The 14,617-nt window shown below is 37.1% G+C and overlaps 1 protein-coding gene across 1 annotated transcript in view; it reads right to left on the bottom strand.

Moving 5' to 3' along the window:
* The window catches only part of wu:fb13g09 (ATP-binding cassette sub-family C member 5), a 45,232-nt gene extending 38,455 nt beyond the window's left edge, over positions 1–6,777 (bottom strand). The window contains exons 1-3 of the mRNA XM_051650174.1: positions 6,515–6,777; positions 3,656–3,833; positions 2,638–2,793 (exon numbers count right to left, since the gene is read on the bottom strand). Coding sequence (XP_051506134.1) covers positions 2,638–2,793; positions 3,656–3,825 — 326 coding nt within the window. The 5' untranslated portion in view covers positions 3,826–3,833; positions 6,515–6,777. The remainder of the gene's footprint in view (positions 1–2,637; positions 2,794–3,655; positions 3,834–6,514) is intronic.
* Between the last annotated feature and the right edge of the window lie 7,840 nt (positions 6,778–14,617).

The raw sequence follows: 14,617 nt of genomic DNA, 5'->3' as shown, positions 1-14,617 counted from the left end.
AAATGCCCACACCAAAGCCTACAGCTGCCTTTCGAGGACTGGTATGAAAATCTCACTCACATAGTTTTTTTTTTTATGCAGTATCTCACAAAGTAAAAAACATTTGGTGAATCTGATCTTATTTTTTAGCCTTCTAAAGTCCCAACCCCCTCTGTTATGCAACTGTTCCAGACCCCAGAAAAATATGCTGCACCTTTGCACAAGCATGTACACATGACTTAAACATGTCCCCCACTTATCTATGGGAAGAATCCAGTAACCCGAGACAAAGACCCCGAAGGCACAACATTGAAAACTGACACCCATTCTTACAGAGCTACTGAGGCATACCTGTCAAGCTATTTGGGTGGCAAATACAGAACCTGTAATTAACATAGGATCACTGACAACAACATACCCACGTGAGTGCAAATCAACTGGAAGGTGCAGACATATTCTAACAAAGTCAGAACACTCATGTACACTGAAAATAGATAACAACAACAAATAAAAAGCATAAACTTGATTTGTAAATTTGATACTAGCCACCAGTTATAACTACACTGAAGATGGAGCAGTAATCCTCACATAAATGTAGAGCTGATTGCAGTAATGCAGTAAAGTTTAGTTTAGTTTTCGCAAATTGATTTTTGTACTCATACATGCACAAAAATTTACACTTATGCGCTTTTGCGACAACATGTTGATTCACAAACATAACTGGTTTGATCTGTTACCACACATTGAAAGTGCTTGTAATGCCAAACATTCCAGAGTAAGAACATTTTAAGTGACTTTTATGTCATTAAAATAGTGAGGATTAATAGCGAGGAAAACACGCACAAAAACAAAATCATATAAATGATCATATTTTGATCCATTACATTTTTTTTTACATTTAAGCAACATTATGTCAAAATGATACAAACTTATTCTACTCAAACGCATGTGATATCAAATAAACAACAATTAAATATATAATGATTAAACAATTATAAATTGTTATATTTAAACAATTATAAATACAATATATATATTATAAAAATAATAATTCAGATAATTAAAATTTTACATTATTGCAGAGGATGAGTAAATCTGAGTAAATTATTTTGCAATCGAATTCGTCAATCAGTCCTAGATAGATTTATTATAAGGGCTTTTCTAAGGACACGTCAATGTAAACCTGTGTCAGACTGACGCTTTTGGAGTGTCTCACTTTGGTTCCGTCAAGTTATAAATATACAATTTTTAGGTCGCTGTGTTAAGTTAAAGTAGTTTGAAACTTAGAAAAACACGTCTTGAGATCCCTGCGTACGGATTTGCGCTCCGTTAAGCTGTGTTTGAATTCAGGAGCTCTAAAATACGGTTTAAATACAAGAATGCATTTTATCTTGTGCTTTCTGCCGTCGTTAAGTGTGGTTTGTTCTCTATATAAGCTGCGCGTTGCCTATTCAGCTGGAATGTATTTTTTATATAATTAATCACACTGAATTAGCACGTTAAATTGACAGTCCTACTTAAAGGACTTAAAATTTTACCCAAGAGATTACATTACTGACTGCAATTTTAGTCATGTAATGTAATCAGTACCATATTACAATTCAGAAGTAATCTACCCAGCACTGTTGCTAGATGGTTATTTACTGGCCCAAGTTAAAAGAGCACATCTCCAATTTTGGTTCCTAAATATGGCGAAGGTTCAAGCTATTTGGATGACAAACACAGAGCCTGTTTTTAAAAGAGTAGTTCACCCAAAAATGAAAATTCTGTCATCATTTACTCACCCTTATGTTGTTCCAAACCTGCGTGGAACACAAAAGGAGATGTTAGGCAGTATGTTAGTCTCAGTCACCATTGACTTTCTTTGCATCTTTTTTTTCCATACTATGAAAGTGAACGGTGGCTAACAACCTGCCTAACATCTCTTTTTGTGTTCCACAGAAGTCATGGAACAAGACGAGGGTGAGTATATAATGACAGAATTTTCATTTTTTTGGTGCACCATGCCTTTAACATATGATCACTGATCACAGAAACAGTCCCATGTGAGTGCCAATCAACAGGCTCCCAATGTCTTATCCAGAAAATTAATGTAATGTGGGTTAATCTCAGATCTGCAAAGGCTGGAACATTGAAAGGGCAATTACAGATTATAGGTGCTTTTTCATGTTACTAATGTCCCCAAGAAACCCTTTGAGCTCGCCTTGACTCTAGCCAGTGAGCCAGCTTATTAGTAAGGGACACGGAGTGCAGATCTGGCGTGTTAATGACATAACCGTCCTGCAGGAAAGGTGCAGCCTAACTCTCTCCTTCTGATGTCTAATCCCTGCTATTAATAACACCCACCTGCCATAAATCTCGAGTCAGTGTGAGAGTGGGAGGTAAACATCCATCATTTCCCACCGTGACTCCAGGGATTCCCACATCAACAACACACTCTCACCTCTTGTTATCAACTAGTCAACTGTGCGAGACTTTGGCCCAGGTAATGGTTTCTAATGGCTCTATTTGTTCAAGTTTCAGCATTGGCAAACATGTCAAGATTCCTGACTTGGGCCTGGCTCCAGTGTACTTCTGTTCAAACAAACATGCAAATTAACTCTGTTGCATCATACAAAATGGATTAGCAGGTTTCCGACAAGGCTGACTGTTGCTCACCTTTGGCAGTTCGTTTCTGATGCCTCGTGGCAGGACAGACCCCATACGTCTTCCATTCTGAGACAAGATGCTTTGTAGGCCCTCCATGCCAATGGAGAGAGCCATTGTAGAGTCATAAAGGAAAAAAATCCAGCATTGTCCACAGGGTGTTGATGTCTGGGGTAAAAAGGAACAGTTTGGCTCGTATTAGTCATCTAGGTGCTATGTCTGAGAACAGTGCGACTTTGAACGCAAGAGGAGGACTGAGAAAATCTTTATTCGCTGGGGCCGAATGGAAGATGAATCATGCATTTGTGTTTGAACAGCAGTTTGCACGTCTCTCTCAGAACTCTTAAGGGGCAGTAAAAAGGTCAGTGGCCTTTTATCAGCCAGCATGTTAAAACCTGCACTGTCTATGAGAAAAGGATAAGAGCATCCTTATCAGGTCCTTCTTCACCGTTGTTTGGATCAGAAAGCCAACATAGCAAACATATTCGAACACATACTGTACAGCGAGGTCCAAACATCTGAGAACACATTGAAAATCTGGGATTCAAAATCTAATTTAAACCTAAATAGAATTTTTTGGGATTTAGAACATTTTAAAAGTCACTGTATCTTGAAATATTCAAGATTCAGCACTATTTCTAATCAAATGCATCCAAATTTGTGACGCTGACCATGCTAACTCATTTGTACAAAGGGTCAGATTTCCTTGCTTCCATTGAAGCACACAAAATGCTCTTTATAACACTTTAAAATCATGCTGGGGCAAAATGCATCACAGGTTTTGAACAAACTTGAGCCCATTCCAGCTCAAAAGTTGGACAAACCAAATGCTATGAAATTCATGGTAATTTTTCAATTCAGCTTTTCACTCAATTTGTCATGCCGAATACTGTATATAATTTCCAATTAAGATTTAATAGAAATGAGCAAATTAGTAATTAGAAAAATGAAAGCATTTTCACTAGTGATCTCAGACTTTTAGACCCCACAGTATATAACCATTTTGACAACCATAACCAAGAGAACTTACTTGTGTGTGATTCTGAAAGGCTTTAATATCTGTAAGCTATGCCGATATCTGCCTCTTCGTTTTGTTTCATGGCCCAATTCGGCTTCATCATCTGGGTCTGGTAAAGTCTGGGGAGGGGACAGGGTCAAACCCTCTACCCGTCCTACAGCCTCCAAGGCATCTGGGAACATAACTACCTCTAGCAAACACAAACAAAAAAGCACTCAACAAACCTCTGAAAGCAAAATACTACAGATGGGGGAAATGCCTGAATGTGCTGACTAATAGGAGTGTGTCTAAATTGGTTAAAAGCAGTTTTCTCTAATGCTGTGGCCTTGGGTACAAATATAAAGTTCTTATCTATTAAAAGATGGCTGCTGGAGGCCTCAAGGGCTTGTGGATACTGAGAAGGAAGATATTTGAGCTGGCTCTGTGTGTTGACCCTGTCACTGATCCATCTGTGGCGTAAGCCACGATAAGGTAAATCCAGCAATACTGTTACTCTCTGTATCTGTTCGCTGTACGTCAGCAACGGCTGCCAGATAATGAAGGATAAGAAGCTACATAGAGTTTCATTATTTACACTTCATACACACAGGAATTTGTGTTAGTTAAATATCAGTAATGCAATAATATATGCTTATGCATTTTTAAAAATGCCCTTTTGACCCCATCTGACACTTTCTCTGGAAAGATATCTCAGAAAATACCCAGCTCGAAGTAGGACATCAACATACACTCACTGTGCACTTTATTAGGAATACTATGGTCCTAGTAAAGTACCCGACGTGGTCTTCTATTGTTATAGCTTATCCGCCTCAAGGTTCTAAGTGTTGTGCATTCTGAGATGCTATTTTGCTCACTACAATTGTACAGAGTGGTTATCTGAGTTACCGTAGACTTTCTGTCAGCTCCAACCAGTCTGACTATTCTCTGTTGACCTCTCTCATCAAAAAGGCATTTCCGTCCGCAGAACTGCCACTCACTGGATGTTTTTTGTTTTTGGCACCAATCCGAGTAAATTCTAGAGACTGCTGTGCGTGAAAATCCCAGGAGATCAGCAGTTACAGAAATACACAAACCAGCCCATCTGGCACCAACAATCATGCCACGGTCGAAATCACTGAGATCATATTTTTTCCCCATTCCGATGGTTGATGTGAACATTAACTGAAGCTCCTGACCCATATCTGCATGATTTTACACACGGCACTGTTGCCACAACATTGGCTGATTAGATAATTGCATAAATAAGTAGGTATACAGGTGTTCCTAATAAAGTGCTCAGTAAGTGAATATATCGATGCTCTTGGAAAAATAAAATGTAAACAACTTTGGGGTCTATATAAGTATATATATATGTTTGTCGGCTCTTATCTTCAGTTCCAAACTCACATTATCAATATGTAGGTAGTTGATGCATAACGTCCTTGAGCTTTAATTGTCAACATCGGGATATTAGTAGCTTCCTATTTGTGTGAATGTATAATGGAAAATTTATATATTTAGGTGCTATTACTGGTCATTGTTTTTCACCATTTCAATTTAACTGGTCCTGTGGTGTAAACAATAACAACGTAGTCTCTAAATTAATAAGGTCATAAAAACTGCATGCATAATAATTATTATTAGTAGTTGAAAATAGTTTTAGATGGATTTTAGCCTGTGTAATACCCATGTTGTACACAATTTGATCCCAAAATAGCTGGAACCTAGACACCGATTTAAAATTTGAGGTGATCCACAAACTACCACTATTGTGCCCTTGAGTTAGAACCCCAAATCTGGGAACCTCTGGTTTGCCCCAGGGGGACTGAACTAGAGGTAGTCCGATATATCAGTTTTACTGATTAAACGGTGCCGATAGTTGCTTTTTTGGAACCATCAGTTATCTGCAAAAATCTATGCCAATGGTTGCCGATAGTTTTTTTTTATTCCTCTGTGTTCCTCTGAAAATTACGTTTTTTAAATTGAAGTGAGGGCATGCAAAGAAAAATGTGACTATAGGAACATACATTGTGTCTCCAACTTCATATTGTGAATAATAATAATAATAAATAGGTTATAAAAAGTTTAATTAGTTAAATATTAAATATAGAGCATTGTAACGGAGCCAAGTCTGTATCATTCTTTTAAAAATAAAAGTCCCAGGTGTGTTTCAGGCTTGTTTAGTGTTAAAAGTCCCATGTTATGCACCCAATCTTCTTTTTTCTCGGATTATTATTGGGATTTTGGTTGAAAAATAAACTAAATTCTGGCCTCTATGTCTGTGCCGACTAAGAAAATGTCGTAACATTCTATGAATCGATTTGAAAAACTATCGACCGATTAATCGTTTTCTGCCTTTTCCACCACCCAAGTTATCCGCTATCAGTCGACCTCTAGAATGAACCTGTACTAATTGTAAATAAGTCACTTTGTATAAAAGCATCTGCAAAATGGCTTTAAGTAATTAAAAATAAAGTTGAAGAGGAAATCCAATTGTTGCTCTGTGGTGTAGCACTCTTTTGACATGTATGACATTTAATACATAATGCTTATGCATTATACCTGGTAATGATGAGCAAGAATGTACAGTAACTTTCTTACTGATAACTCATCTTTCTTATCTCTATTTCTGTATTGGTTCCCTGTCTGGGCTGCAAGAACTTTTTGTTCTCACTGCCATATCTGGACATGTACACCACTAGGACACTCATAAAGACACAAGATGGGTCATTAAAACTCCTTTAAGTCTAACTAACATTACAGTTCATGACATGATACACAAAGACATTGACATTTTGGTAGTTCAAAAGTAGGAGTGTAAAATCAGTTACAAAACTATGGCTCTGAAAGTATATAAAACAAGTCAGTGAGTGAGTGAAGAAGGTCACTTACATATGAACAGACAAATAACGTCGGGATTTTCACCCTCTTTCCTTTCAGCTTCAAAAGCACGGGGATATTCCCACTAGATCGATATGATTTATTTATAAAGCCAATGTTTGTCGGGTCCCTTGCTGCATGTGACACATCTTCTTCTTGGAAAACAACTTTTAGACAACATGTACACTGTTCCAGAGCAAAAGTTCCACAGTGTTAAAAAGGTAACAAAAAAAAAAAGTGAAGTGGAAAGTTTTCACACTCTTCTCTACATGAAACTTCAGCACCGCTCAACACGGAGCGACGTTTTGAAACTTGCCACTGCACAGCTGACGGAATTCCCTAAATGCATCCTACGTCACGTCTAACCAGCCAATCACGGATTTGCTTTGATGGTACCCATGGTAACTGGGCAAGAGGGGAAGAGAAGGGCACGTGGTGATCTTTACAGCAGCGCGCAGACAGATTAACAGACTATTTTGGGCCGGCTCGTGGCGGGACATCTGAAGTATGGAGTCAGAAGAGTAGTATAAATAGATACGCTTTTCTTACTCGAAATGTTGTAATAGCGGTTCCACAACACATTTGTTTTTTAAAGTGTGTGAAATTGAGTCCGTAGTCTAATAAAATGCTCCTTTGTGTATCTGAATTTATTACGTAATGATAAGACTGAAGACTTTGCACCGGCTTTGGCTCTTGACACTGAAAACAAACAATGAATCGCGGCCAATATCGCGCTAACTCAATTATATTGAGTTATATATACATTATTGGGTTTGACAAAGTGAAGTTTAGTTACATATGAGCAGAATATGTAAGAATGTATGTTTTCATTCATGAAGAGGTCACGACCTTAGGCAGTGTTGACATGGAAGTAAACTGGCAGCATGTCAGCTTGATTTTTATATAACGTGACACATCGCAGTGAAGAATCCACAAATATGTTCACTGACATCTATGGAGTGTAGTTGACATGAAATGTCAAGCAGTGACACCTGCTGCAGTACTTCATCTAAAACGAATTAAAACAATATGTTTTTTTTTTTGTTTTTTTTGTCTCTAATTCTTGTAGAATTATTCAACATGCAGTGTTTAATGATCTCATATTAATTGAGAGACTGCATGGGATTATTATGCTTTTAGAAATTAATTTGCTACTCCACGTGACTATCTTTTTTGATTGGAACTGCAACAAAACTAAAATTAAAATAAACATTCAATTTACACATCATCTTCATGTTGAAAATATTGATGCCCGTGTTATTTTTTACTTATCCATAACCAAAAATTCCCTTAATTACAGTTACATTTGAAACTTCATGAAATCACTTCACGCAACAACTAAAGAAAGACATGCAATAACGTTCAGTCAAATACATCAGTTTTATACTGTACAACTACCCACTATGTGATTAAAAACAAATTCTACTCTAAGACTAAATACTACAGTCTATACTACTATAGGTGGCATAAACCTACATGATGAATGTTTTTGTGTTCCAGAACTGTGCTGTAGTGACCTCTGTTGGCATATAAAACACTGAGGACCAGTGTCCAAGGTCTGAAGAGTCACACATTAAAAATATAGGTGAGTTGTGATGTACTCAAGTTAGGATTCCCACATTAGTCCTGAAAATACAAGGGGGCATATTGTGTGTGATTTTCTTCCAGGTCAGATCAGGCTCAGTGCTGGAAAATCCTGTATAGGTGGCAAGGTGGCAAGATGGCAAGGTGCCAGAAGCGATATGATAAGTGTGGATGAGAAGCAGATCAATATTTAAGTCCGTTTTTACCATACATTATCCTCCCTGCCCAGTAGGTGGCGATATGCTCGAAGAATGCAAATCTCCAAAACAAAAGAAGAATAATGTGAATGTGACAGTGAAAGTGGAGATTTATAGTAAAAAGAACTTAAATATTGATCTGTTTCTCACTCACTTATCATATTGCTTCTGAAGATATGGATTAAATCACTGGAGTCTTTTGGATTACTATTATGATGCATTTATGTCATATTGGAGCTTCAAAATTTTGATACCCATTCACTTGCATTGAAACAGACCTACTGAGCTGAAATATTGTCTAAAAATCTTCGTTTGTGTTCAGCAGAAGAAAGACAGTCATACACATCTGGGATGACATGAGGGTGAATAAATGATGAGAGAATTTTCATATTTGGGTGAACTATCCTTTTAAGGGACACAATTGCAACTCTGCGCCATTTTTATAACACAACACCCCAGAAAAAAAAGAAGTAAAAATATAATAATATAATAATAATAATATATTTATGTTCATTATTATTATTTTTTGTTTTATTTTTATTTTTATGGGGTGATAATCACTTGCATTGTGAGGACCTAAAGAGCTGAAATATTCTTCTAAAATCTACGTTTGTGTTCTGCAGGAGAAAGTAAGTCATACATATTATAAATATACAGGTGCATCTCAATAAATTAGAATGTCGTGGAAAAGTTCATTTATTTGAGTAATTCAATTCAAATTGTGAAACTCGTGTATTAAATAAATTCAATGCACACAGACTGAAGTAGTTTAAGTCTTTGGTTCTTTTAATTGTGATGATTTTGGCTCACATTTAACAAAAACCCACCAATTCACTATCTCAAAAAATTAGAATATGGTGACATGCCAATCAGCTAATCAACTCAAAACACCTGCAAAGGTTTCCTGAGCCTTCAAAATGGTCTCTCAGTTTGGTTCACTAGGCTACACAATCATGGGGAAGACTGCTGATCTGACAGTTGTCCAGAAGACAATCATTGACACCCTTCACAAGGAGGGTAAGCCACAAACATTCATTGCCAAAGAAGCTGGCTGTTCACAGAGTGCTGTATCCAAGCATGTTAACAGAAAGTTGAGTGGAAGGAAAAAGTGTGGAAGAAAAAGATGCACAACCAACCGAGAGAACCGCAGCCTTATGAGGATTGTCAAGCAAAATCGATTCAAGAATTTGGGTGAACTTCACAAGGAATGGACTGAGGCTGGGGTCAAGGCATCAAGACCCACCACACACAGACATGTCAAGGAATTTGGCTACAGTTGTCGTATATTCCTCTTGTTAAGCCACTCCTGAACCACAGACAACGTCAGAGGCGTCTTACCTGGGCTAAGGAGAAGAAGAACTGGACTGTTGCCCAGTGGTCCAAAGTCCTCTTATCAGATGAGAGCAAGTTTTGTATTTCATTTGGAAACCAAGGTCCTAGAGTCTGGAGGAAGGGTGGAGAAGCTCATAGCCCAAGTTGCTTGAAGTCCAGTGTTAAGTTTCCACAGTCTGTGATGATTTGGGGTGCAATGTCATCTGCTGGTGTTGGTCCATTGTGTTTTTTGAAAACCAAAGTCACTGCACCCGTTTACCAAGAAATTTTGGAGCACTTCATGCTTCCTTCTGCTGACCAGCTTTTTAAAGATGCTGATTTCATTTTCCAGCAGGATTTGGCACCTGCCCACACTGCCAAAAGCACCAAAAGTTGGTTAAATGACCATGGTGTTGGTGTGCTTGACTGGCCAGCAAACTCACCAGACCTGAACCCCATAAAGAATCTATGGGGTATTGTCAAGAGGAAAATGAGAAACAAGAGACCAAAAAATGCAGATGAGCTGAAGGCCACTGTCAAAGAAACCTGGGCTTCCATACCACCTCAGCAGTGCCACAAACTGATCACCTCCATGCCACGCCGAATTGAGGCAGTAATTAAAGCAAAAGGAGCCCCTACCAAGTATTGAGTACATATACAGTAAATGAACATACTTTCCAGAAGGCCAACAATTCACTAAAAATGTTTTTTTTTTATTGGTCTTATGTTGTATTCTAATTTTTTGAGATAGTGAATTGGTGGGTTTTTGTTAAATGTGAGCCAAAATCATCACAATTAAAAGAACCAAAGACTTAAACTACTTCAGTCTGTGTGCATTGAATTTATTTAATACACGAGTTTCACAATTTGAGTTGAATTACTGAAATAAATGAACTTTTCCACGACATTCTAATTTATTGAGATGCACCTGTATATTATATTTTGCATAAAGAAAATTAAGCCTGTTTTTTTATTTTTTTTTTTTATTTTGTGACATTATTTTCATGTTAATTTTTGATTTAAATGACACAAATAAATGTTTCTGGAGGGGATGATTCTCATTACTGTATAACAGTAATAATAAGATAAGATAATGAGAATAATGAGAATCATCATTGATAATAGTGAGAATTACAATAAAACTCAAACGCGAAACATCTAGACGCAGCATTACAATAATAAAAATGTGCTTAGTTGTCATGAAAATAATATCACAATGCACAAAATCTTAATGGTGAAACTGTTCTTATTGTTTGATTTTGGGGTGAAAAATGACCCCAACCTGTCTTCATAATTTCCCCCTTTTAAATGTATTGAGGTCTCATTTATTTATCAAAAGCATTGAATACATTGAGCTAAAACACAGCTGCATGGAGAACTCTTGTTTTTTTTCTACCATTAATGTTAGTCATGTATTTCAGACCACTCACTCACCTTAATGTAGTTATGTGAGCTTGTCCACTGCTGTCTGTTAGCCTGCTGAGAGTCATACATTAACTGTCCAGAAATCACTTAGATGGTTTCACTTTACTGAGCTAGGAAATCTGCTGAACACAGGCAATCAATGAAGTGGATCCAAACCTCTCTATCAATTTCCATGCAGCTTTATGATATATGCTGGCTGACTGTCAGGATCTGAGCATCCATACCATTCATTTTGCATATCAGAATCAGAATGAGCTTTAGTGCCAAGCGTGCTCACGTACACAAGGAATGTTTTTTGGTGATGTGAGAAACAAGCAAGCAAGTGCACACAGAACATTACAGTGAGACATAGAACATAAAACAAGGTAAGAGTATAAACAGACATACAGATAGTAGAACAGAATGGCATATGTACATGTGCAAGTGGTAATGTATGTGCAAGGTATGGGTATGTACAGTTATTAAATATATGAATTTACATATGTACTGTACATGAGATATTTATTTACATTATTGCACTAAGGGGGAGTCCTGAGGCAGTTAATTGTTCATGTGGTAAATGGCTTGAGGGTAAAAACTGTTCTTGTGCCTGGATGTCCTGGCACTGAGTGCTCTGTAGCACCGTGACAGTTCAAAGTTCAAAGAATTCAAAAACAGTTCAAAGAGGGATTAGGCAGGGTGTGTGGTGTCCAGAGTGATTCTACCTGCACGTTTCCTCACTCTGCAGATGCACAGGTCTTGGATGGTGGGCAGGTGGGCACCAGTGGGTGGATGCATATAAGAACCCTGAGTGGAAGTTAGTAGCACATCAAACAAAAAAATATACACACAAAAAATCACTACGTATACATAATGAAAGACAAAACAGAGCAAATTGGCATGACATCAGAGTGCACAATATACTGGTAATGCTGTCGGTGCCATGAATATGAGAGACTGTCCTTGTAGAATACCACCGATCCTCAGTGGGGTAACAGAAACAGTGTATTGTCTGATGGTAGCAGACAGGAGGATCTTCAGTAGATCTTCTTAGAGCAGTTGTTTTTAACTGGTTTTGCTTAAGGGAACAGGTTTTACATTGTATACAGTGTACCAAAACATTTGTTTAGCTTAGCTTTTAAAAATGGTCACAACCATGTATGTCGTAAATTACTTTTCTGTGGGTGAAGAGGAAAAACAAGGAAAACAAATATCTGAATTAAGTAATATACTCATACTACTCACTATAATATGCTCCTTTTTTTAACATCTCCTCTGCTGTACATAAATGCCATGGAGTGAACTGTTTGTATTGTATATTAACATGTAGTGGTCAAACATACTTGAAAAGTGAAATTAAAGTGAATATAGGGTGCTTTATAAATGACGTGCTCAGCACCCGAAACTGAATGGAGCACATCTGTTACTCTGAGCATGAAATGGAGTTGTGGAGCACAGAACCACTCTGAATACACTGTAATAATGCTTATACACAATACAGACAGGACAGAGCAGCGTGCATAGACTTTAAAGTGAACAGCTTGATTTATTTATTAGATTAAATCATCGTAGCCCTTTGCGGTTTAATAATCGCACAGTGTAATATCGTGATTTTATTTGAATTATTTGTGCAGCCCTAAAATATAAATGTGTGTGTATGTGTTATATGAATATATATATTAATGACTGTTAAGTACGCTACAGTAATAAAACAAAACATTAAAATGTGAATACACATGTGCATTAATACATCCACTACGTCACTAAAATCCAATACACATGGGATTAGATACACTACATCATCGCGCTACAGTCTGCAGCGAGGAGTACTTGGATAATTCACTGCACAAAACATATTGTGGTTGGCAGTGTTGAGTGTAATCTGATAAATTACAGTAATTAAATTACTTTTGAAAAAGTAGTGTAATGCATCCTGCAATCAGATTCCAGTTACTGAACTTCAATTAAGTTAATTACTTTTAAGTACATTAGATGGATTACACATACAGTATTTCGAAAATAATAGAAATATAAGAAGAATATTACGAGAAATATATCGAGCCCCATAACAAGTCATTTGGAAGAAATGAGTGAATGACTTGCATGCGACAATGAACAAGTTTTAGAAAGAAACATAAAAGTAATCAATAATGTGATTACTTTTAGGCAATGTAATCAGTAATCTTATTACAATTTAGATTAGTAATTTGTAGTGGATTACTTTCTTTGAGTAACTTACAAACCATGTTGAACCTCATTGTAGGTGAACCCATACTTTTGGGTTGTATATTCTTTTACCTAGTAGTAAAAAGTTGATAAGCCTATTTATTTTGCGACATGATTATATGGTTAGTTGCATTAAGCATAGTTATTACTATAGTAATAACAATAACAGTATTTAAATACAAGGAGCTCAGCATAATTACACAGTGACAGCACAGCAAGTACATGTAGTTGATTAGTATTAACCAGTAATGAAACATACAATTACACAGTTACATGAACACTGTAAAATAAAGTGTGACCACATAGTTTTTCCCTTGCTGTTTGTGAGGTGCTCAAGATTAAGCGTGTGCTTGTTCTTAATGGACAATTGTGCAACCATCCTCTTTTCTCTCGTTTCCTCCATTGAGAGAGTAAGGAAAAGAGCAGTGGACAGACCTACCGTACTGATGGAAGTGTCACTGTTCATTCACAATATAATGCAAGAGCATGACTATCCTTCTTTCTGACCTCTGGTCCATTCCGTCACCCCAGCAGTATGAGGTCACTGTGAATAGAGGTCCAGTGCAATCCCACACTCCATAAGGTAGACTAAACTCTTTATCTGTCTATTCCCATCACAGGGTGCCCGGGCCACAGCCGCTATCAGCGAGGAGCCTGAAATATGCCTCACAGAGACGAAATGCAGTCTCAGCTCTGCCTGAAAATAGATTTCTATTTCTTGTCTTTCACCCCTTGTTGTACACAGCTCAGAAAAGATTGCCTGAAAAAATATAGAGAGGAAGCCACAACAAAGCAATACCAGGGCTAGACAGATTCAACGCCACACTCAGGCTTGACCATTCAGCGAAGATCAGGCTTCATATTTTTCTTTTTAAAGTATTTTCCGTATGAAGGCCATTGATGGAATGTTCTGGGCTCAAAAACAGCATCCGTGGCATGCTGTAAATTATCTCCGAAAAATTTAGACTCCACCCTTAATATTCTGTTTACAGTAATGCATTTACAATGGAAGTCAATGGGGCAAGCAACTGCACCCCGATAAATGTGCAATGCAGGCAGTGTTGAACGTAAAGCCACAAGACAAAAATAGTTCTTGTTAAAGGAATATTCTGGGTTCAATACAAGTTTAGCTTAATTGACAGCATTTGTGGCATAATGTTAATTACCTATATATATATATATATATATATATATATATATATATATATATATATATATATATTATTTTGACTTGTCCCTCCTTTTCTTTAAAAAAATAAAAAATCTGGAGGCACTTGCAATGGAAGTGAATGGAGCCAATCTGTAACCATTAAAATACACACTGTTTCAAAAGATTAGCCACAAGTCGGAAACAATATGCATGTTAATATGATTTCAGTGTGATAAAATCACT

The sequence above is a fragment of the Myxocyprinus asiaticus genome, chromosome 22, assembly GCF_019703515.2.
Source record: "Myxocyprinus asiaticus isolate MX2 ecotype Aquarium Trade chromosome 22, UBuf_Myxa_2, whole genome shotgun sequence".
Classification (NCBI taxonomy): Eukaryota; Metazoa; Chordata; class Actinopteri; order Cypriniformes; family Catostomidae; genus Myxocyprinus; species Myxocyprinus asiaticus.
The sequence above is the reverse complement of the archived record's forward strand: the minus strand, read 5'-3'. Positions and strand labels throughout refer to the sequence as shown.